At 48.6% G+C, this 24129-nt stretch overlaps 2 protein-coding genes across 11 annotated transcripts in view; one reads left to right on the forward strand and one right to left on the reverse strand.

The window, feature by feature from the left end:
* PDSS1 (decaprenyl diphosphate synthase subunit 1) overlaps positions 1–18333 on the reverse strand; it is a 32013-nt gene extending 13680 nt beyond the window's left edge. The window contains exons 1-4 of one of the 3 annotated variants that reach the window (XM_085892134.1): positions 18077–18333; positions 1491–1543; positions 1251–1371; positions 769–899 (exon numbers count right to left, since the gene is read on the reverse strand). In XM_085892134.1, the coding sequence (XP_085748260.1) occupies positions 769–899; positions 1251–1371; positions 1491–1543; positions 18077–18238 (467 nt within the window). In that variant the 5' untranslated portion in view covers positions 18239–18333. Of the gene's footprint in view, positions 1–768; positions 900–1250; positions 1372–1490; positions 1544–1836; positions 4514–18076 lie in introns of those variants that run through there. The other 2 variants (XM_085892135.1, XM_085892136.1) reach the window with 2 other exon arrangements.
* Positions 18334–18910: 577 nt separating this feature from the next.
* Positions 18911–24129, forward strand: part of IFT80 (intraflagellar transport 80) — a 134426-nt gene continuing 129207 nt past the window's right edge. For 2 of the 8 annotated variants that reach the window (XR_015060919.1, XM_085892111.1), the window contains exons 1-4: positions 18913–19141; positions 19482–19566; positions 20983–21220; positions 21349–21459. Coding sequence is in view for 7 of the 8 variants with exons in the window: in XM_085892111.1 (XP_085748237.1) it covers positions 19531–19566; positions 20983–21220; positions 21349–21459 (385 nt within the window). In the remaining variant the exon portion in view is untranslated. Of the gene's footprint in view, positions 19142–19167; positions 19391–19481; positions 19567–20982; positions 21221–21348; positions 21460–24129 lie in introns of those variants that run through there. The other 6 variants (XM_085892107.1, XM_085892109.1, XM_085892110.1 and 3 more) reach the window with 6 other exon arrangements.

Here is a 24129-nt window from a genome sequence, read left to right on the forward strand (position 1 = left end):
TCATCGAGTACTGCTGTCCCCTGCCTCATACCTTGCTCAGCTTGATGCCGTGAAAACCAAGGCCTATACAATTATTGGGATCTCTCGCGATGAAGCCGAGTCTATGGGCCAATCACTTCGCCATTGCAGACACGTCGGTGGTCTATTTGTTGACAGCCTCCTTTCTGCTTTCTGGTCTTGAACAAACTGCTCTTTCCATGTTTTGTCCCTCTCCCCCCCCCCACCCAAGGGTTTCTGCAGGGCACACATGGTCCACCATTCACCACCTTTTGGTAATACCTAAATCCAGCATCACAGAGTATGGACACCTGCATTCAATTTTTCCTCCTTTTTCCCCACCTGTGCAACCAACTTCCACATTATTTTTAATCTCATTCTTCCCTCCAAGTCTTCAAAACAGCTGTTTACCACCCACCATCTCAGTTCCTCTCCAATCCAAAACCATGATCTTTCCTTCCCTCGTTAACCTTCCAAATTTCCAGTTTTCCCTCCTGTATTCATCTTGTCAACCCCCATTCATCTCCACAACTATTTTGTCCAAGTCTGTCTCCATCTTGGTGTGTCTGTGTCTCTGTCTGTGTCTCTGTCTCATATGCTGTTGCATCCTGATCTGTTCATTGTTCTTGGAGCTCTTCCATGAGCCTCGACTATGTATACAGAAATAAACACATAACAACACGCGAAAAAGCATCAAATGTAACACGATCACTTTAACCATAATTCCAGTGTCAAAATATCATTTCTCACACTTCTCTCCACCCCACAAACCTGGAATTGCCACAAGTGGCATTGCAGGAACGAGCCATGAGCAGCACCAACGTCGGCCGAAACGCCTTGCCCTTGCCATCAAAGTAATAGTGAGTGATCTCACGCAGGCCTGGGTTTATGCACACAAGGTCCTGCACATGGGGGAACAAACCGTCATCAGTACGATCGTACTTTCACCAGGACATGGACAAGAATCCAGATGGAAGGCGACACTGATTATTATCGGCTCATGTTGAACTAATCACTGTTAAACTCAAACGCAACTTGACACCCTTACACGTTCACATCGGTTTACCCCCCCTCCCCCCTTCCCCTCTCTCTTATTAGTTAATGTCTCTCCATTATATACCCAACTGACTATTTTACAATATGTTCCACCATGATTAGCCAACATCATTAAACAAAAAAACGATGCAAACTGATAGCACAGCTGTAATGTGTTTATCTTGCAATTGAATGCCGTCCAAAGTAACCAACCGTACATTTTTTATGTCATCACACAAACTCTGCAAGTCCGCGTGGATGAGCTGCAAAGCATCGTCACTAAACCCTTCCTTTGACTTGTAGGTAGAGCGAAGTGGTGCTGCCGATACATGCATGTGCCTAGGAGGGAGGGAAGGTTGGAGGGCATGAGGGGGGGGGGGAGAAGAGTGAGCATTGTGAGTTTCTAATGTGACAATTCAACTGGTGCTGGGTACCTATTACAAGAGGTCATACCTCACCTTGATAGTGTGCAACAGGTGGAAACTGCCTTTGCCATCTTTGACAAACATATCTGCAAAATAAAGTCTTCCAAAGTTAGGAATTGTTTTTTATTCATAACAAGAAAAAAGGGAAAACAAGGGCAAACAAGTCAAAACATTTACTTCCTCATTTCTTGGAAAGGTAGAGAGTACATTATGTTGAGATTTGGTTTCGTTCCACAATAAACATTCACTTTAACAATGAGAAGCAAACAAATACTTAACACGAAATATTATTCGATTGCGACAGAAAAAGGAGAAACCCTGAGATTGAAGGTTAAAAATAAATAACTAAGTAAGTCAGTAAGAGACTTTCAAGGGTAACCTGCTGTTGGCGTCTGTCTTCCTCATGACTTGAATCCACTCATTCTCTTATCATGTACCACCAACCACCCGTCGCTCACCAGAAGCAATCGATCCTCCGGACTGACACCAAATTGCATTTCCAGCATTCTTCCTCCCCTACGCTTCCTTATTCTTCCTTCTTGCATTTCACACGTTTCATGGCACAAAGCATAATAAAGTACAATAAAGTACAATGCTCTTCCCATATGGAACAAAGTACGGTGTTTCTCGCATGGGAACAGAACGTACAGCACAAAGGACGTTTTGCATTTGCAGGGAGGGGTTGAGAACGCCTTCTGCATCTTTCACGCATGAGGGGCAGGGTGAGGGATGTGTTGAAGGATCCCTCAGGGATGGCGGGATTTTCCACAAGCTGGATCGTGGACCCACCCTGCCCCCTTAATAGGATGCGCACCCATGAGAGAGAGAGAGAGGCTCGCACGAGAGGGACGGAGAAAGCCATGTCCTGTGAGGAGAAACGAGCCCAGAATGCGTACGGGACAGAGTCGCCTCAAAGCTTGTCCTGCAAGGAGCAAAAAGGAGATCAGAATGCAGCTTAGTTTGTGTGCAGCTGCTTATCCCAGGTGCACAGCAGAAACGGAGTGGTGTGCCGTTGGCATATCTTCTGGGATACTGAAGAGGACTTGCCTACTGTGCTGGATGCTTCAGAGATGCAGCTGCACATCCCATCCCCCCCCCCACCCGGTGAGTATTTTTATACCGGCACAGCCCCATTGGGTTGTGTGAGGTGAGGGAAGAAGTTGACCCTACGCTCCATTCTTTTCTTTCTTCTCAGATCTTCTCGTCTCTTCTTCCTGGATTGAATGATTGCCATGTGTCTTTTGTGTTAACAAGATTGTCTAAGAATACGTGTTAGGGTTAAGTCTGCTATTCTGTGCCTTTTGCTTGTAAATACTCACTTTGATGATTGCTTGCTTGGTGAATAAAGAGCTGTAAATAATGTGCTTTTCACCATTACTTGCTTGTGTGTATGTGTAAACAAACAGTTGTTGGTTGTTCTTTCAAATCTGTCTTGATTGTCCATTCCTCCATTGGTCCGCATGTATTGTTAGCTGGGAAGTTGTACCCCACCGATTGGCTTTACAGGTTAGCCAGTACATACTTGGCAGCTCTGCTCGGCTGCACCTCATCAGGTAAGATAATACAAGTTTGTATCAAAGGCATGAGCTCCCCTCGATCCTGCCAACCCAAAGGAAACGTAATGCATGAAGCAGCGAGAACCTGGCCAGGATTGGCAGTACCAACTGGCATTCGTGGTTGACTAGCAACCCACAGCTGGTGGCCTCAGGACCGGATGTTTGGGAGGAACCAGAACGCTTCCCCTCGTGGTGAACCTCGAACCCTGAGTCCGTAACAACATACATAATAATGGATGTGGCCCAGTGTTACGACAAATTAAATGATCGATTTTATTCGGAATCATAACGTTTAGATGCCTGGTGTTGACCTTGGGATCCTCAGGTCCAGAGTTCAAATCCTGCTCGGTTATTGAATTAATACCAGGTGGGGTTGACTCTGCCTGTCATCCTTCTGAGGTCGGCAAAATGAGTGCCAGCTTGCTGGTATACAATGTTGGAGTGGCGACCCATCCAGGATTGTGCCCAATAGCCCAGGAGACTGCTTCGGCAGCACCAACACTCTGCATAAAGGACGGTCCCAATGGAATGGAATATGGGTATTCCGTAGAATCTGGATTAAAAGCATATGCTTGAATACAAGTGCATATTAAAAATAAGCGCACACGGGCCTCCCCACTTGATTTCTCCATTAAAAATAAGCACATATAAAATCGTCACCGTAAGGCTATGAAAACTGAAAATATGAACTCAAACACGACAGTATTTTGTGTTTTATTGGTACTGTAACGTCGACGGCTCATCTAACATTGAGCTCGTCGTGGCTGGAAGTTGAAGTGCTGCGATATCCCAAGCAGCTCAAATTAGGTGTTCCGAATTAATGGCGGCAGCGGCGGCACACACATCGGTCGTTAGGAGAGACACGAGGAAACTTAAGTTTGTGAAACTTGTTTTTATTTCCTGAACTGCAAGCAATAACAAAAAGAACCAGGGAGGATTTAACTGCGACGGAGACGACGACGGCTGGTTGGGGTGGGGAAGAAAAGGAAAATACAGAATTGATAATAAATAAATAAGTACAAATGAGTAGAACAAATCTAAAGAACGAGGCACCACACTCCAGACAGTCACAGACAGGGAGAGGAACAGACAGACAGTCACAGACACTCCAGACAGTCACAGACAGACAAAAACCTGGGGGGGGGGCTCAGCTTTTTGGAGCAGTGGGCAAGCAGATGTTGAGAAGGGATGAGGAGGCGAGCAAATGATGAGGCATCCAGACAATGAGGACATCGGCAGGAGGGGCACACACAGGCCCCGTGCGATGAACAGGCTTTTGGGACGACCCCCTCAAAAAAAGCTCTCCTCTCACTCTCGCACATTACATGCTAACAACTCCCAGTCACGTTCCCAGACTTCTCCTCAGACCAACTTTTCCCTCAACCGTTCCTATCACTATATATATTGTTGTGGTTACCAGATTCGCAAACCACCATTCAGGTCCCTTAGGTGAGGTATCTCGGTAAGTGCATGTGTAGTTAGGCCCAAACCCGTTGTCTAGTGGGAATACATGTCATTTATACGTGCTGCGACTCTTCAGGATAGCCGTTTTTCTTTTACTATCTTTATTTTGGACCAACCGCCATGATCACAACCACAACAACAACCACCAACCACAACGCCGCTTCACCACAACCGCCACGACCTTTACCGTCACAACTCGCCACCATCGCATCACCGTCATCTCGCGCCACTCATGGGCACCGATGCTGGACTCGTGTAGGGCGCACGTTGAACAGCGTGTACAAAATCACGGATTTTCTGCTTCAAAAACGGATCAAAAACGACACACGCCCACTTTTTGCCGTCCAATCGGTGAGCGAGGGGCGATTTGGCCCCGCCTCCAGAACGATCGATATATGCAAATTTGTGGATCAAAAAGCCTTCACGCCCACTTTTTCTCGGGCCAATGGGGAGCGAGGTGAAAGGTCAAAGGGAGGGGGTCAAAGGCGAAGTTACGGGGGGATAAAAGGACCGTGTTCGTCAGTCAGAGTCGGAACGAGAAGAGTCAGCAGAACGAGAACGAGGAGTCGGAACGGGAGAGTCCAAAGAAGAGTTCAGAGAGGAGGGTCGGAGAGTCAAGAAGAGGAGAGTCGGAAGCAAAGGGTCAAGACTTCGCGGGCGGTGGAGCCGCTCGTCGTGTGCGTTGGAGTCGGAACGGAGGGGACGGAGCTGTGGAAAGGCGGCGACACCAGACGAGGGGGTGCTCGCGTCGTGCAGGAAGCTGCACCCGAGGGAGGCCGACAGCGCGACCTGGCCGAGGTGGAGACGCTCGTCGCACATAATAAAGATCCTCTACACCCCGAGCATCAGCAACCCCCTCCTGTTTCCCCCCCGCGCTGAGATAGTGCGACCAAGGGGGCCCCGTTCCCACCCCCTGCCAGACACCGTCCACGAGGCCCGCGGGTTGCGGGGCCATCGCCGCTCCGCGTCTCATCACCAGACGGGTAGGCCCGACCCGGTCTCGGCCTCAGGCCTACCCCATTCTTGAGGTATTTCTTTTCCTTGGTTTTGGGTATGTGTTGTCGGCGCCGTCTGTGAAGTAGAATTGTATAAGTGTTGCCGTGTGCTCGGTAGTCGGTATTAGCTCTGCACTGTGTTTTCACTTTTATGTTTGCTTTTTGTGTAAATGGAATTGTGTTTTCTTTTTTTTGTGTGCATTTGGTGGAATTGTATTTGTGTGCTTTCTTTCCGTTCGTCGCGAATAAATGTGCTTTATTGTTGAACTGTTCTCCCGCTTCGCTTCGTCTTTTCCCCATTGAACCCTCATCTTGCTTCACGTAAAGGGTTGGTAGTGGGCTGAGTACGCCCGATAGTGTCGAACCGTCGAGGTCGGCGATAACACCGCTCGGTTATTCTGATAGTACGGAACGGGTCGCCGTATGGCCCGTGTCCGAAGTCGACCTGCGGCGAGGTGCGATCGCCCGGTCTACCCTCCGCGTGGTATAGGTAGTTCGAATTTGGCGAGCAACCCTATCACGCGGGGGCTGATTGGCTCGATCGCGGTGAGACCGAAAGGTCCACCCGTGACTGGTTCCCGGCGTTAGTCCGAGAGGGTCACGACTGGATTGTCCGTCCGGTGGGCGACGTGCCGCGATTCGAGTTACGTGGCCGTTCGCACGCCGGCGGGCGCGAAAACCCGCAACACTGGTGTCAGGTCGTGCGATACAAATTCATCGCCCTCCTCGCGGCACTGGTATTGGAGAGCGGGACAACAGGCTCTCCTGTCTCCAGCGAAATTCACGGGAATCGGTCCAGGGGTGAGAGAAGCGACCCCCGATTCCCTCCAAATTACGAGCGAGTTAAATTAACCCTTCACGAGAAGCAAGATGGCGTCTCAAGGCGAGCGGGAGCCGGGGGTATTAGAAATGTATATGTGTAGTAATGTAGAATCCATGGTCCAGGATGGAATCCCCGAGCAGGAAATGTTGATTGTGCAGGAACACGGACTCGCCCAACTGAACCCAGGGCCCGAGGTGGGTGCGGCAGCGGCCGCGGTGTATGACACCTCCCCCCCTCTCCACCAAGACCCTTCCCCAACCCCTGCCGAAACGGCTCACTTGAGTGCATCCGACATGGCCCAGCTATTCACCATGCTGGCACAAATGAATGCAGAAATAAAAAGCATGAACGAAAAGATTGATGCGAGTACACAGCAAATGAGGGAAGAAACGAAAAAGCTGCGGGGTGAGACGCAGAACATGGGCCGATGCCTGCAGGCGGGCATGAAGGCCGTGAGCAGGGAACTTAAAATGGCGACTCCACGTGTCGGAACAAACGAGCTGGAAGGGGTGCAACGGCTGACAGGCCCGCGGTGGAGGCGGGTAAGGAAAAGTAATTCGGGAGACAAGAGACGAGGTGAAAGTAATTGCGAGGGAGAGAAAAGAACAATTAATACGGAGAGCAAGGATGAGGTACGCGGAGATCGTGAAAGAGCAAGGAGTGAAAAACAGGGAAGGACGGGAGCGACTTGAAGAGAAAGCAAGGTTGACCTACATAAAGATAAGGGAAAGACGCCAGAAAGAAGCAGAGACCAATAAACACGATGAAGACGGGGTAAGTGACGCGCACACACACACGGAGGTAGTGGAGGACAATGGGGTTGAGCTCGCGGAGCGTGTAGAGACCCGGTGTGAGCAGCTGGATGACCTCCTCCAGGAACGAGGGGAGGGAGTATGCCCCCTTGAGGCGAGTCACGACCAGGTGAGTTCGGTCGTGCTTTGCGAGGTTGAGGGGACGAGTGCTGTGGACAGGTGCACGGAGAGCTTGGGGGGTATAGAGGCCCCGGAGACCCTTGTGGGGACACGAATCCCCAGTATGGTTGTCCCTGTGTGTGTGGTGCAAGGTGTGAGTGCGTCCCCGTGTGTGGAAGCGACCCCGTGTGTGATTGGTGTGGTGGCGATGGTGCCAGAGTGCGTGCTTCCCAGCACGCCGTGTGTGGATGAGGCACCGTGTGTGGAAGAGGCCGTGTGTGTGAGTGAAACGGCCAGTGTGGATGAGGCACCGCGGGTTAGTGCCCCCGCGTGGGTGGGTGAGGAACCGTGTGGGGGTGAGGCACGGGGTGTGGATGAGGCACAGCGGTTGAGTGCCCTCGTGTGTGTGGGTGAGGCACCGCGGGTGAGTGCCCCCGCGCGAGTGAATGGAGCACCACGTGTGAGTAGTATGGTTTGTGTGAGTAGTGAGGCACGCGTGAGTGAACGGCCGTGTGCAAGGTCGCTGTGTGCCAGGGAGACCGTGTGTGAGAGAGCGGTATGAGAGGGAGATGTCGGTTGGCATGCGGGAGCACGCAGCCGCGTCTCCCCGTGTGAATGTGATGGTGTGGACTGTGTGCGTCGTGACACGCAGGTATGCGTGTGTGGAATGGCGACGGAGACGGCGACAGAGGAGCGAAAGCCGAGTAGCGGCTGTAGTTGTTTCGAGGACCGTGCCGGGTTCACCCAGCAGTGAGCACGCGGTTCGTGCTGTGCAACGCACGAGACCACCACGTGCTCGCTTGCGAGAGTGAAGTCCCGGTCCGGAAACGCACGCGGTGGATTTGCCGATCCCGCGGACGGACAAAGTTTAGGCAGGTAAATGGATTTGGACCGGACGGGTTCTCCACGCGATCGTGTGTGTTCAGCTCCAACGGGCAGAGCACATGTGTTCGCGTGGGAAATCCCTCGAGACGTGGGGCTTGTGTTTTTTTTTTGCGCACGGTGACGTCATGGCTGCACGTGTGGTTGGAATCCGGCAGGAGGGGTATCTCTGCCGGATGGTCCCGTCCAAGGAGGGACGAGGAACACGTGCAGCTGCATGACGTCACGGGCAGGTGCAAAGTGCGCGAGCTCTGAGTTGCCGCGCAGGTGCTGCGCATGGAAAAAAAAAAAAGCAAGCCTCACTTTCGGGTGTACAGGATTCCTGGGCAAGGGGTGAAAGACCCCCTTACCTGGGCACAGGATGGAAACTAGTTAGGGGGAAGGGTTGGCTTAGCTAGACCGACTTCATGGGGCAGGGGTAAGTCCTCATGGAGTCCGTGGAATGGATTAGTTGGAGGGATTGTAGCCAGATTTAGGTTGGGGAATAAAATGATTTATTTGGAGACATGGACAGACTTATGAATGTGTAGAGGGGACGTAGTTTAGCTACGTAGTGTTAAATGGAACGTGCTATAGTTTAAGGGACGACGTGGGAGCACGAGTTAGTTAGGGGTTGTAGTTAGAAGGATGGCAGAGTTCAGTGGTGTGTGTGTTGAAGAGTTGGTGAGTTATGATGTGGAGACATGTTGAGTGAGTGAGGCCAGCGGGTCTGTGTGTGTGTGGAGCGAATGGGGAATGCATGGTGCGATGAGTGATTGGGGGGAGGAGTGACTCCCACCCAAGGGACCCCGGGGTCAGTGTAGAGTGAGTTCGCTGGGTTAGTCAAATTGAAAAATGGAGGTCGTTTTGTTGTTGGTGGGAAAGTAGGCTCGAGACCCATTTGGAGGGGTGCAGGAGCCCTGTTGACGGGCTTGGGAGCGTTGCTGCGAAAGGTGAGTATCGCTGAGTGGGTACCCCGGGCACCAGGCTAGTCGGCCGCGGTAGGCCATGGGCCCATGGGGGGCCGGGATAGAGTAGTGGGCACGGGTGCGCCTGCTTGGTGCGGGGGCCCGGGGCGCCATTAGCCGCGTGGGCAGTGTAGTGGGCACGGGTGACCCTCGGAAAGGGGCCCGGGAGGCCGGCCTGCCACGTGTGCGTTTCCAGGGGAGGTGCCATGGGGGCACTCCCGGTGTTAGGGAGCTGGTAGGCTCGGAGGCAGTGTAGTGCCCGGGGGTGCCATAGCGGGAGATTCGGCAGAGGGTCGTGCCTGCCGGAGGGAGCCACGTGTCCCAGCCACGAGACCGTGTGAGGGCACGGAGAGAAAATTGGGGGGTGAGGCCCGAAATTGTGAGGACACCAACACAGGCGACGGGAATCTGGGTTGATAGAACCAATAGTTTAAGCGAGAGGCGCTTGTTGAAAGCCCCGGGGTAGTTTAACAGTTAAATGGTTAGGGTAGATTAGGAGATGTACCCCTCCGCACCATCCATCCCCTCGCTCTCGTTGTGGGCCGCTGGACCCACTTTGGGTTAGATCGCCGAACTCTGGGGAGGCCATTCTGAGGCTTGAGTTGGGCCTCGACACAGGACGTTAGCTCTCCCTTGTTCCCCTCCGGGACGCGAACGTAGGGGTTGGGAGTAGGCTAGGTGACACAATGGGTTAGCCGAACAAGGACGATAAAGGGAGTTAGGGGACGATTTATAGTGGGGAAGAAAAAAAAAAAAAAAAAATAAGTTGGGTCTAAATTGGGGTTTGAGAAATTAAGGGAGTGGGTATGAACAGTGACAGGCAAAGGCTATAGGTTGGGAGGGAGACAGGTAGGTAGGCCCGAGACCGCCTTCCAAGTGGCTAGCACCACCGCACTCCCTCCACCAACCTCCACTGAGCCGCAAGGCTGGCCACTTCACTGCTGGCCGTGTTTTGCTTCAAGGCGGAGGCCGCCAAGTTCATCGGCAGCTGTGTGCTGCAAGGCCTGTGCCGGCCAGTTCATCTGCTGGCTGTTTTTCTTCGAGGCCTGTGCCGGCCAGTTCATCTGCCGGCTGTGTTTGCCTGCAGCGGCCTTCTTCTTCTGCGGGCTGTGTTTGCCTGCTACCTTTGCCATGCTATGCCCACTGCCCACGTTCACCAGCCCCGTTCAATTTTTGCTTTGCCCCCCCCCCCTGTTCATTTCCATGTGCGCCAGGATCCGCAAGGCAACAGTTTGCAAGCTGCGAGAACTGCCCTGTTGGCAGCTACAACACGGGCCTGCAGTGGCAGCCCGTGCACCGTGTTTTGCGTCCATCCATTCATCCATCCATTCGTTGTGCTCATTGCGTGTGCCACTTGAGCTGGCACGGAGACTGCGTTGTGCAGCCCATGCACCGTTGTGGTTCACTGCATTCAGTTCAAACCGTTCATGCATCCATTCGTTGTGTTCATTGCGTGTGCCACTTGAGCTGGCACGGAGACTGCGTTGTGCAGCCCAAGCACCGTTGTGGTTCACTGAGTTCAGTTCAAAAGGGAAGGCCTTGGACTGCGTGTGAGCAGCCAGCCACGTTCCCTGTCACCTGCATTGTTTGAGTCAGAGACTGCATGCGGGCAGCCTGGCTCCCTGCTAACTGCTTTCTTTTTGCAGAGTTCAATGATCCTGGGCCATGGTTTAGTGTAAAATTTGTAAGTTAAGGTTAAGATGTACTGTAAATATGAGTGCGCCCCTGGCATGTATGTCTTAGCGCCGGCAATTTTATTTAAGTCGTCCGTGTGAGTGAGTTTGTTTAGGTAGTTACGCAGCCCTCAGGTTATTTATTTTGGGGACACGAATACCATGAATGTCGCACTCAGGGATCCGTAGGTAAAATGTACTAGGGGGAAAACTACACATGATGGCACACGAAAATTTGACGACTCGGGACGAGTCTGTAAAAAGGAAGGGGTAGTGTTGTGGTTACCAGATTCGCAAACCACCATTCAGGTCCCTTAGGTGAGGTATCTCGGTAAGTGCATGTGTAGTTAGGCCCAAACCCGTTGTCTAGTGGGAATACATGTCATTTATACGTGCTGCGACTCTTCAGGATAGCCGTTTTTCTTTTACTATCTTTATTTTGGACCAACCGCCATGATCACAACCACAACAACAACCACCAACCACAACGCCGCTTCACCACAACCGCCACGACCTTTACCGTCACAACTCGCCACCATCGCATCACCGTCATCTCGCGCCACTCATGGGCACCGATGCTGGACTCGTGTAGGGCGCACGTTGAACAGCGTGTACAAAATCACGCTATATCTGCTTCAAAAACGGATCAAAAACGACACACGCCCACTTTTTGCCGTCCAATCGGTGAGCGAGGGGCGATTTGGCCCCGCCTCCAGAACGATCGATATATGCAAATTTGTGGATCAAAAAGCCTTCACGCCCACTTTTTCTCGGGCCAATGGGGAGCGAGGTGAAAGGTCAAAGGGAGGGGGTCAAAGGCAAAGTTACGGGGGGATAAAAGGACCGTGTTCGTCAGTCAGAGTCGGAACGAGAAGAGTCAGCAGAACGAGAACGAGGAGTCGGAACGGGAGAGTCCAAAGAAGAGTTCAGAGAGGAGGGTCGGAGAGTCAAGAAGAGGAGAGTCGGAAGCAAAGGGTCAAGACTTCGCGGGCGGTGGAGCCGCTCGTCGTGTGCGTTGGAGTCGGAACGGAGGGGACGGAGCTGTGGAAAGGCGGCGACACCAGACGAGGGGGTGCTCGCGTCGTGCAGGAAGCTGCACCCGAGGGAGGCCGACAGCGCGACCTGGCCGAGGTGGACGCTCGTCGCACATAATAAAGATCCTCTATACCCCGAGCATCAGCAACCCCCTCCTGTTTCCCCCCCGCGCTGAGATAGTGCGACCAAGGGGGCCCCGTTCCCACCCCCCTGCCAGACACCGTCCACGAGGCCCGCGGGTTGCGGGGCCATCGCCGCTCCGCGTCTCATCACCAGACGGGTAGGCCCGACCCGGTCTCGGCCTCAGGCCTACCCCATTCTTGAGGTATTTCTTTTCCTTGGTTTTGGGTATGTGTTGTCGGCGCCGTCTGTGAAGTAGAATTGTATAAGTGTTGCCGTGTGCTCGGTAGTCGGTATTAGCTCTGCACTGTGTTTTCACTTTTATGTTTGCTTTTTGTGTAAATGGAATTGTTTTCTTTTTTTTTGTGTGCATTTGGTGGAATTGTATTTGTGTGCTTTCCGTTCGCCGCTGAATAAATGTGCTTTATTGTTGAACTGTTCTCCCGCTTCCGTCTTTTCCCCCCATTGAACCCTCATCTTGCTTCACGTAAAGGGTTGGTAGTGGGCTGAATACGCCCGATAATTAATCGAACCGTCGAGGTCGACGATAACACCGCTCGGTTATTCTGATAGTACGGAACGGGTCGCTTAAGTGGCCCGTGTCCGAGCTCGACCTGCGGCGAGTGCGATCGCCCGGTCTACCCTCCGCGTGGGTACTTAGGTAGTTCGGGTGGCGAGCAACCCCTATCCCACGCGGGGCTGATTGGCTCGATCGCGGTGAGACCGAAAGGTCCACCCGTGACTGGTTCCCGGCGTTAGTCCGAGAGGGTCACGACTGGATTGTCCGTCCGGTGGGCGACGTGCCGCGATTCGAGTTACGTGGCCGTCCGCACGCCGGCGGGCGCGAAAACCGCAACAATATATATATCTCTATCTCTATCTCTATGTCTCTCTCTGTCTCTCCAACTGCCTCAAACATTATCTCCTCCCAATTGCCGATTTTGGCCCTTCCCTCTCCATTTTCTTCTTGGCCACGCTCTGCCCATTTCTGGGAGGAAATCCACTGCTCTGCCCCCACCTCTTTCGTGCCAAGCCTCCCGGCACCCCCATTAGAGGTTTACATACAATTTCCTTAACCATAATCTTAACTAACTAATTATTACCACCACCATCCCCTGTATGGTGTACAGGCAAACAAGACAATGCTTAAGCTGATGTTTCCCTACTTATACATCGAGATGGCTATCTACTTGCACATTCCTATCTGTTCTATGGTACCATCTAATCCCTCCTCAATAAATGTAACAGTAGATAAGCTTCAAGTCCAAATTTCTTATAATATATGTCTGGTACTGGTAATTACAAGAATTGTACATTCAAAATGTTGTTCATCAAGGGTCATAAAAGGGTATCTTATGACCCTTGAAGATAAAGGGATGTAAAACAATGTTTTTCATCACGAGCAAAATGGACAGGCTAACGAAGCGTCGATCATACACCCGTGAAAAGAAGATCGACATAATCACGTTTTACAACTCTTGTAAGAACTAGTACCAGACGTGCAAGAAATTCGGACTCAACACGAGGACTTTGATGTGAATGGTAAAGAATGAGGAAATAATTGGTCAGAGTGCGAAAGGTTCGAAGAAGATGGGGAGCGGAAGAAGATGGGGAGCGGAAGAAGATGGGGAGCGGAAGAAGATGGGGAGCGGAAGACGGCCCTTTTACCCGGGCATGGAAAATGAACTTGTTGCGTGCTTGATAACTGAAAGTGAAGCATTGGTGGTTCAAGACACGAGCCAACCAACTGTGCAGTGAGAAGTGCCCCAACGCAGACTTTAAGTTTTCTAGTACTTGGTTCACCGCATTCAAGAAGAGGCACAAGATTTCTTACAAAGCCCATACCAACATTCATGAAAGCAGTGAATCGGATAAACGGGAGAAAGTGGAGAGTTTCCATGTTTGTCCGTGGAGTCGCCTGTAAAGGTACACAGGACGGACAAAATGGACAGTTTCGTTATGGGGACATTCTTAATGTCGACCAGTCACCACTGCCTTTTGCCTTAATGACCGGGAAAACGTATGCCAATAAGGAAGATGTAGTGGTGTGGATGAAGGGAGCAGATTCCAGACTGGATAAACGACAGTGTACTTTGCACGTAGCAAGGTTTGCTGACTGAGTATCCTGCATCAAGCCGATGATAGTGTTTAGAGGGAGGTGGACACCTATGACCATCGAGTCATCGTTCGTTTCCAGAAACATGCATGGGTGGATGAGACAGAAACTCTGTTTTGGATTAACCACCTGTGCAAGCAACATGCCACGATGATCGCCACAAGCTGCTTGTTGCCGACGTTCACCGTACTCAAAAGATTAACAATGTGAAGAAGGCCTTCAAGGCAGTGAACACCACTATGCCCCCCTCCCCCCGGATGTACCACGCTGCTGCAGCCCCTCGATGCGTCTGTGTTCAGTGTCGTGAAGAGCAAGCCGGGAATCATCCAGAACAAACACATGCATGACAACTTGGACTCGTATGTGAATGGCAGCTTCACTGCTGGTGACAGGTGCGTGTTGATCACCAAGTGGAAAGGAGAGGCGTGAGGAGAAATGTGTGCCAACCAGGAGATGATCTGCCACTCGTTTGTCAAGACCGGCATTGCACTGCCTGGAGATGGAACAGATGATAAGATACATTTGGAGGGGCTGGAGCGATACAAATTCCCATATGAACCCAAGAGTGACAGCAAGGATGAGGATGGCAAGCCTCTGATCAACTTGTCTCACAATTGAATTGCAAGTGTGTACCACCGTAATTTTAAGACTGTTACTAGTATCACTGTTCAGAACTGAGAATTCAATGAACATGCAACACGTGAACCTCATCTTTGCCAAAATACTGATGTGATGAAATTATCGATTTAACTCGAGTTTTCTTGCAATGCTTTCTTGATAAAGAACTCTTCAATTCAGTTCTTGTACCCCTGCCAGAGGAGAGGGTATTGCATTTGGGTCCGTTTGTCTGTCTGTCTGTTTGTCCACACATAACTTTCGTGTTTTTCTCTGCAACCGCATGCCAGATCGAGGCAAAATGTTCACCATTGGTGCGACTGCTCATGTAGAATGTTTTAATGATAATTATGATGTCATATGTCATGTGGTGTGGCAGCCATATTGGAAAAATGGAAAAACTTTGGACCTCTGTATCTCAAACCGTACCAAGGAAAAAATTGAAACTTGGCACATAGCAAGTACTCCTCATGGGGAATGAGTATGATTTTTTTATGACGTCATAGGTGTCCTCGTTATGACGTCATAATTGCATATCTAGACCGACACATCCGATCAGTATAAAAAAATTTTGAGGGTCATCTGGCGATGAAATGGTCCACTGAATTTTTTTTCATTACGTCATCGGTCACGTGATTTGGCAGCCATATTGTTATTAAAAATAAATAAATAAATAACAAACCTTCAAAAAAATCTTCTCTGAAGTGACTGAACAAATAGAGGCGAAACTTTACACGTATGACCGCCTGTCCATGAGGAACAAAAGGTTCACACATATATCACAACATAGGTCACATAGTTGGCAGATTTACCCAAAAACCAATAAAAAATACACCACTCAAAAGAAGTCCTGGTGAGGGTCTGCAATCTCAGATTGCTCTTTTTCTTGTTTTTAGTACATCTTTTTCGAAGTACGGACAATTCAAATTGCAATGATGTAAAAACTGACGTCTATGCAGTCAATCTGAAGAACATTTACCATGATAAGCGTAGGTCATGGCTTTTTGAATATGTACAAGCGCATATGGAAAATAAGCGCATATGTGCTCCACTAAATCTAAAAACAGGCTCAAGTGCTCATTATCCAAATTCGACTGCATTTAATCAGAGCACATGACACAGGCTTCCCAACAAAGATTCCACTTTGTTAAACGTGGCTAACCACCTGGCCCCAATAAGCTCCGGAACCATTTTCGTTGGTGCCTCTCTGCTACTACGGACATCAAACCATTTTCTCGAGTCGTATTTTGTCTGCACACTAACGCATCACCGATTTTGGAAGATTTATCTCAAATCCTGTTGGAGATATTTAAGCTTAAACATAGAAACCTACAATGCCTGGTGTTGGCTTCATGGTTAGGGTGGTGGGCATGGGATCTGATGATTCAGAGTTCAAATCCCACTCGGTTGTTTAATTAATACCAGGTGTGGTTGACTCAGCTTGTCAACTTTCCGGGGTCAGCAAAATGAGTGCCAACTTGCTGGTATCCTGTGTTGGGTACAATCCTGGATGGATCGCCACTCCAACAGCCAAGGAGACTGCTTAGGCAGCACCAACGTTCTGCACAGAGTATGGTCCCGATGGATGGATGGATTTCAGTTGAACTTTCTACATGAGGTCAGGCATGGTGTCAGCGATCCGAAACCGTAGAATTGAGAGATGGGAGCTAAATCCATTTTCTGAACATAATTCGTCATCTTGGGTTGCAGCTTAGTGGAAGGGCTCAGAAAGGAGATTGGGTGGGGCAGAAATAGATGAAGCAGAGCAACACAGCCAGAACACAGCTGTGCAGTTTTCTCCATTTACTGTGCCTCTGTCTCTCTCCAGTACCATATTGTTCAGTTGTACCTCCATGAACTTCTGAGTTGCCATGCCTCCTCAAGCAGTAATGTTTTCTGGCTGCAGTATATTAGCAGGTCTTGCTGCATATCATTGAGAGACTGCCCAAGTATTGAATGAGTGTTCTCATGGCAACTGGGATCTACATTAAACTGGATGTCCTGTCTGATAGCATTCCTGAACAAATAATAAATTCCTGCCTTAACGTACAGGGGGGGGGGGGGCATTAATTGCATCAGCGGCACTGCCACACCTTAGGAACAAGTGAAATCCTTCAATACAGTGCATGTGGTGAAGCAAATGAGTACACTAATGTTAAAATATGCAATTTATGCTTTTTCAGTTGAAGAACAATTAAAAAGCAGACTTAATATTTGAAATGTAAAAATCTTGTTATTATTGTGATAAGCACATATATATATATATATATATATATATATATATATATATATATATATATATATATATATATATATATATATATATATATATATATATATATATATATATATATATATATATATATATATATATCAGAAGGAAAGAAATCGTCCAATACAGCGTGGCAGGAGGCCACAAAAGAATGATGGCAGAAGAAGAACTTAGCTTTCAGCGTTCGGCGAGACATGCGATGGTGGGCGGAAATGACGTCTTTCGGCACGAAATGCGTTGGTGGGCGGAAATGACGTCTTTCGGCACGAAATGCGTTGGTGGGCGGAAATGACGTCTTTCGGTCGTTTGTACATGAGAGGGGTGCGTTTCTTGCTTTTTTTCCGTCAAGCAATAAATTCAATGGTTTTCACATGTATATAACACGTTAGTTTCACAAATTTCCATTGAAATACTCGGGTATTTCCTTCAATTGTCGCCATTTCGGTCTAGGTTACGCACTGCATCGACCGGACGGCCGTCATTGGCTGTCACAGGCACGTGGGGGAGGGGGGGACACCGGAGACGTGGTAGACACCGGGGACATTTCAAACTCGGTACAATTGTATACAGCGCACGCGCTGTAAAAATAATGGCAAACCGAAACCCCGTTCTGGATACGAAACACAAATCGCCGAAAGCGAGCATCTCATCAATGAAAACACTCACAGACGGAATGATCAAAGGTCATGCAACATCACATCCCCAACATCACACGGAGCCATGCCCTTTCATTTATTCGTACGGAGCCTGTGGCTGCATCATTTCCTGGAGGTACAGCCGTGCCGCTGATGCAGTGCCCCCCTCCCCCCCGTTACCAGCAATCGGAATGATGACAGGCCGAGTCAACCCACCGGTGTTAATTCAACGGTTATATAAAAAAAAATAAACTCAAGCATATTCGTTTTCATAAATTTTCACACTCAAGCATATTCGACCTCGAGGAACCATCACCCTTTCTTGTATTAATCCTTCACAATGTTATGGATTTGTAACCACAATGAATGAACGAAACCGTTTACATTCCCACACGAGGCCGCGCGCTTCACGACGCATTCAGAGGTCAGCACGTTGCTCCCTATCGCCTGGAAACGGAGCCAATTTTACCTCAAGCAGTTCACACGACACCCGCTTCCACCTCAGGCTCGGTGGAATCTTAGTCTCGCACAAACCACCACGACAGTCGCCAAGGTCAAACGAGCATGGGGCTGACCTGCCACGAACTCACCACTCGGCTGCCTCTGCAGAATGAATGGAGGCTTTGGGAACGAGGCGCCGTCGAGAGAAAACAAGCGGCAGGTCGCAGGCAGCCGTTCCAGGGGACGGTGTGCGCGCCAAAACGGGCACACCGGCACAGGGCCAGGCAGGCTGCCATGGTACACCGACCGTCACGAGCCTCAAACGGCAAAATCCATTTCCGCCAACATAATCACAACCGTTGTCATGTAATACGCGCGAAAATACATTTCCCAACACAGATCACCTAACACCGACTGCCAATCAATTTGAAAATCCGAGCTTAACGTTTATCTGTGGCAAAAACGGCAACAAATCGACATGATAAGGTGGACACCAGCCGAGCTTAATTATGTACCTCAATTCATCGTACAAGAAAACGCGTCATGTATCCTGGGGTGTGTTCCAGTACCAGGCAGCTTGGGAGCGCTCGCCAAGCGGCTTAAGCACTCAAGCAAGCACTCCAACGGAACGGTTGAGAAGGAACGGCTGGCTCGGAAAACGATAGCAAGCTTTATCGGTCGTCATGGAACGCCTGAACATGATTTGCTCGCAAACATCTCCAAAATGGGAGCTTGAGACGCTGCTGCGAACTATACCGCCGTCGTCGTCGTTGTCGTCGTTCAGACAGTGACCGACAAAACCCGCCGAACCGTCGAAATTAAAGATTTGTGCGAAGGAAAAAAAACCCTACAGCGGATAAAAAAATTAATTTAGAGTAGTGTGATTTACAATGTGTTCTTTGTTTTATCCTGTAGTTTAATTTTCAGTGCAGATGCATGCTGGGTAAAAGTAAGCTCAGGCCATGAGGCGGGCGAGGAGCAGATCAGACGGCACGTCATGACGGCGCAGTCGTCCAATAATTACAAGACATTAATGTAGAATTGCAAATGTTTTACGGGTAAATAATAGCGAACGTTACGATTGTTCTTTAAAAGGACTTTCGCTGTTTCTGGGTTTTGAGGAAATGTTCGTTGCTAGGCAACGGTGTTGCGACCAGGAAACGCTTTGATGCCTCCACCACAGCTTTCCTCAGAACGAGGTAAATTTTTACCTCCACGCGAAACCAACCGACGGAAGGAATTCTTATTGTGTTTGTGTTGAAGAACGTGTTAATTAGTTTGCAGTGACTTGCGTTTGAAGTTCTCCTTTGTTGAAGGACGCTGTGACGAGCGAGAGGATTTTGAAATATAATAATTTTTATTTTTCCTCAGGGTCACAGACGGTCACAGACGGAGGAATATTAAAAGCAAGAAATTAAGTCGACGTGTACTTGGTCACCGAATTTGTTGTACGTCTTCCCAGCTCGCTGGGCTCTTGTACTCGCATATGTTATTCTCTGGATAATATGTTGTTTTGATTGATTCATCCGTTTATTTCAGGTGGAATGATAGTTACAAGATCTTCGTACCGAATTGGAACACCATCGGAATGAGGCTCAAGACGTCTTTTTTAAAAGACTCGAAGCATATCCTTTGGGTGAAGTCTTTCTGTATGTTGTGATCGAGGGGTTTGAGGCTTTTCAGGTGGGGGGGGGGGGGTTAGCACAGAGTTTGGGTGTGGTGGTAGGGGTGGCAGAGAGAGTATAGAGTTTGGGGGGGGGGTTAGCACAGAGTTTGGGTGTGGTGGTAGGGGTGGCAGAGAGAGTACAGAGTTTGGGGGGGGGGTTGAGGACTTGGGAGTGTGTGTGTGTGTGTGTGTGTGTGTGTGTGTGTGTGTGTGTGTGTGTGTGTGTGTGTGTGTGTGTGTGTGTGTGTGTGTGTGTGTGTGTGTGTGTGTGTGCGTGCGCGCGCGCCTTGAGCTGGGGTTGTTGGGGGCGAGGAAGTTGTTAACCTGGAGTCGCACTTTACATTATACAGAATTTCCATGGGTCCCAGGTAGTCCCGTTGAGTCTTTTGGGTGGGTCTGTTGGGTCTTTTGGTCTTTGGGGTATTTTTGGGTCTTTGGAGTCTTGGGTATTTAAGAGTCTTCGGTGTCTTCAAGGGTCTTCAATGGTTTTTTTGGGTCCTCTAGGTCTTCAGGGTATTTTGGATCCTCAGGATCTTTGGGTCTTTTGGGTCCTGCTTAGGCAGCACCAACGCTCTGCACAGAGTATGGTCCCAATGGATGGATAAATGGGTTAACTCTTCCTGTCATCCTTCCGAGGGTGGCACAATGAGTGCCAGCATGCTGGTATCCTGTGGCGGAGTAGCGACCCGTCCAGGATTGTGCCCAATAGCCAAGGAGGCTGCTTAGGCGGCACCAACGCTCTGCACAGAGTATGGTCACAATGGATGGATTAACGAGTTTGATAAATATTGTTCAATGGAGGAAAATAATCCAAGTCAAGCCCTGCACAGGTGATTCGAATTTTTGGGTTTTTTTTGAGCTAAAAACTTGTCACAAAATGAAATTCTGTTGACGAACTTTATGCAGAAGAGGCAAAGTTCTTCTAAAACAGTTTGTGGTTTGTCAGGGATTGGAAATTGCAAGGCTGTTGTTTTGGTGTTTGGTGGAGAGGCTAATAGAGTTTGAAAACAAATCAGGCCAAATTAATGATCTTGCTTATAAAATGTGGAATAGATGAGGATTTAACACAGAGGACACAATGGTGATTATCAAATGGGGTATCTAGTGAATATAGCAGAGGATGGCATGATGGATGGGTGTCATGATCGTCAGAAGTAAAACAACCAATTCCATTAACCATGTTTTTGTCCTTGTCATAGTTTTCAGTTGATTGTGTTATTACATCCCTCACCCTAACCATAAGTTGATAACTACCCATATAAGAGCCATGGCTTGTTAACTTGATAATGATGAATGTGCCACCGACAGCGATATTCTGCCAGTATGGGTTCGAGGTTTTATGTTTCAGTTGAGTAATTTCTTAATAGCACAGCACACACTGGTGTGGCAGGGTGTGTTGGATGGCTGTCTGCCAATGAGGCATATTCATGTGGAGATGATCGGTGGATTCTTTGCTGGAACACAATTTCTGGAGAACCGACAAAGCTCCTGCAGCTCCCAGATTTTGTCTTTCCTCTCCATCTTCACTGGTTTCCACGTACAGCCACATCTGTTCCAAGTTCTTCCAAAAAAGCCATCACAAATGAGCTATTTGCTCTTTCCACCACTGATGGTAAACCAATGTTGTGAATGTGCCAAGCAGGTTCTCTTATCCTTGTGTGCATGCTTGCACATGAAATTCAAAATATATGTGGATTATAGGGTTTCTATTCCTTTCTTTCTTTCTTTCTTTCTTTTCAGGAAAATATCATCTCGTATCTCGATCTGGCCACATAGAGAAGTCTGTAGATGCACACCGAGGAGCTGCGCTTTGTGTCTGCTGGAGCTATGATGGAACAGCACTTGCAACAGGTCATGATCACTCACTACATGGCCATGCATAGCAATGGAGCTAAAGTTTTTTTTTCCAACAGAAAGGTTTTCATCCATGCGATCTGCATTTGAGAACATTCCTCTGGTATTATTCAGATTGCATAATATTTTAAGAAAGCTCACACAAGGAGCATTGTTCTCTGAAAAAGCCAGTGGCCGGAGGTTTACCAAAAACCTACTTTGCAGGACACCACTGGTTGTTTCAGCTGGAGTGTCAAAATAAAGTACAGTATCATAAAAATTGATTTGACCTCATGCATGTTTTGAAAAACAGTGTTTAACCAGAACGACACTCGGTGGAGCGCGTACCTCCTTCCACCAGGCTAACACAAAGTTTGAAAACAAATCAGGCCAAATTAATGTTCTTGCTTTTAAAATGTGGAATAGATGAGGATTACCACAGAGGTCACAATCGGGAGAGCGTGTACCTCCCTCCCTGAACAGTTTACATTTTGTATCGCACCGATAGGCCTGATCTGGATCCAGACCTGAATCAAAGTCTAATCTGCTTGTTCTGTCACCGAACCACCTAATCCACATAGTTTTGTCATAATTCATCCACAACGTTTTGAAATATCAAGCTATATGTCGTTTTTGTCCCTTTCTCTCAAAGATGAAGTTAAGTTTTTTTTTTTTTTTCTTCTTTTGTTTTTTATACATGCTCTAGGTTCGTGGAAGAGCAATGACACAGAACAAATTAGGACACAACATAACAAAGGTAACAGCAGCAGAAAGGAGGAAAATACCAACAGCAGGGTGGAGGGAGAAAGTCGAGAGAGACGGACAAACAAGGGATGCAGGTAATGATGAGGGGTAAGGGAGAACTCAAAGGATAGGTAAGATGACTGAATTATGAATACATGAGCAAATTATTTGGGAAGGATGGGGGTTGAGGGGTGATTTAACTGGTGCAGAAAAGACCATGATTTTGAATGGTGGTGAACAGCTGTCTTGAAGACCTGGAGGGAAGAATGAGATTGAATAGGGTATGGTATGTGTTCCACAGGCGAGAAAACAGAGGAATAAATGAGTGGAGGTGTGACATGGTTCTAGATTTAGGCAGTTTCACTAGGAGGGGGTTGATGGTGGACTACGTCCTGCGTCCTGCAGATACCTCGGGGGGGGGGAGGGTGGACAAAGCATGAAGAGGGCAGAGGGTGCAAGTTTAGAAATGAGGTGGAAGAAGACAGACCAACAACCTTTCGGCGATCGCGAAGTGATAGGCCCATAGACTCAGCTTTGTCACGAGATATTGCAATGATCTTGAAAGCCCCTTTTTTCCATGGTGTCAAGCTGAGCAAGATGTGAGGCAGGGAAGCCAGCCCAGAGTGGAGAGCATATTCCATCGAGCTGCGGATGAAAGCCTTGTCAGTGGATAGGGGCTCAGGTGTGCTAAAGAAGTACTTCGCATGACACAGGATGCCCACTCGGCATCTGGCTTTGGAGGCCAATTTTGAAATGTGGCTTGCCCAAGAGAGATCATAGCTGAGAGTGAGATCCAAGAGTTTTAGTGACTGAACCTCTGAGAGGATTGGTGTGAAAGTAGGTGGGAGGATTTGTGGTTCAGCACTTTTAGAGAAAGAGAGAGAGAGAGACTGTGTGGGATTTCTCGGGGTTAAAATACACGTTCCAAGTGCTTGACCAGTTAGTGAAGGTCTGAAGAGAGGGAAGAAACTTCTGCCTGTCTGTCAGAATGATGAAGGATGTCATGGCAATGAGTGGAGTCATCAGCAAAGACATAAATAGGATTTTCCAGTGAGTCAGAGAGATCATTGACAAATATGCCATCAGCCATAACTGGAAAAGGGGCTAGAACATGAGTTTTGCTCCACTGATCAGGGGGGACTTTGTTTTTGCACATTCTGATAACTATTAACCTTATAAAATGGGGGGCCAAAGTTCTCCACGGAGATTCCTGCAGTATTTTTTTTTCTCGCCATCCAAAATTCAGGTAATTTGAGCCCAAACAATCATTTTGGTGTCTGAAGGCAAATTCAGCTGCCAATATCCACAGACATTGACATCACTCATGCCTAATATTTTCAGAACACGTTATCATTGGTATAGTGAACGTATTCCAGAGAGTTCTCCAAACTGCTGCACCTGGTTTCTTCGAGGGGATCTTCCAAACATGGCGATTTCGTTAAAATGTGTCGGTTTAACGTGTCTGGGAACCAACTTTGGAAGTCGATATCTAATGATCTGAAATGCGCACATACTCCAAACTGCCTGGAGTAGTTGTCATCTGTATTGTGAACGCATTACAGAGAGTTCTGAAGGCTGCTTCATCTAGTTTCTTCTTGGGGGTCTTCCAAAAATGGCGAAATTCGTTAAAATGGGTTGGTTTGACATGTCTGAGAAACAAGTTTGGACTTCGATATCTACTGTTCTGAAATGCGCACACGCACCAAACTGCCTAGACTTGTAATCATCTGTATTGTGAACGCATTACGGAGAGTTCTGAAGGCTGCTGCATCTGGTTTCGTCTAGGGGGTCTTCCAAAAATGGCGAAATTCGTGAAAATAGATCATTTTTCTGGTATATTGTGGACAAAAATTTTCGTTCAATAATCGCCTTTGACATCACGAGCGCTCAAAACTAGGCAATACGCAATGGTAGTACAACAGAAAGAACACATAAGAGAAATTA

Source organism: Eptatretus burgeri, chromosome 8 (genome assembly GCF_056783735.1).
Source record: "Eptatretus burgeri isolate ZD-2024b chromosome 8, Ebu_testis_v1, whole genome shotgun sequence".
NCBI lineage: Eukaryota > Metazoa > Chordata > Myxini > Myxiniformes > Myxinidae > Eptatretus > Eptatretus burgeri.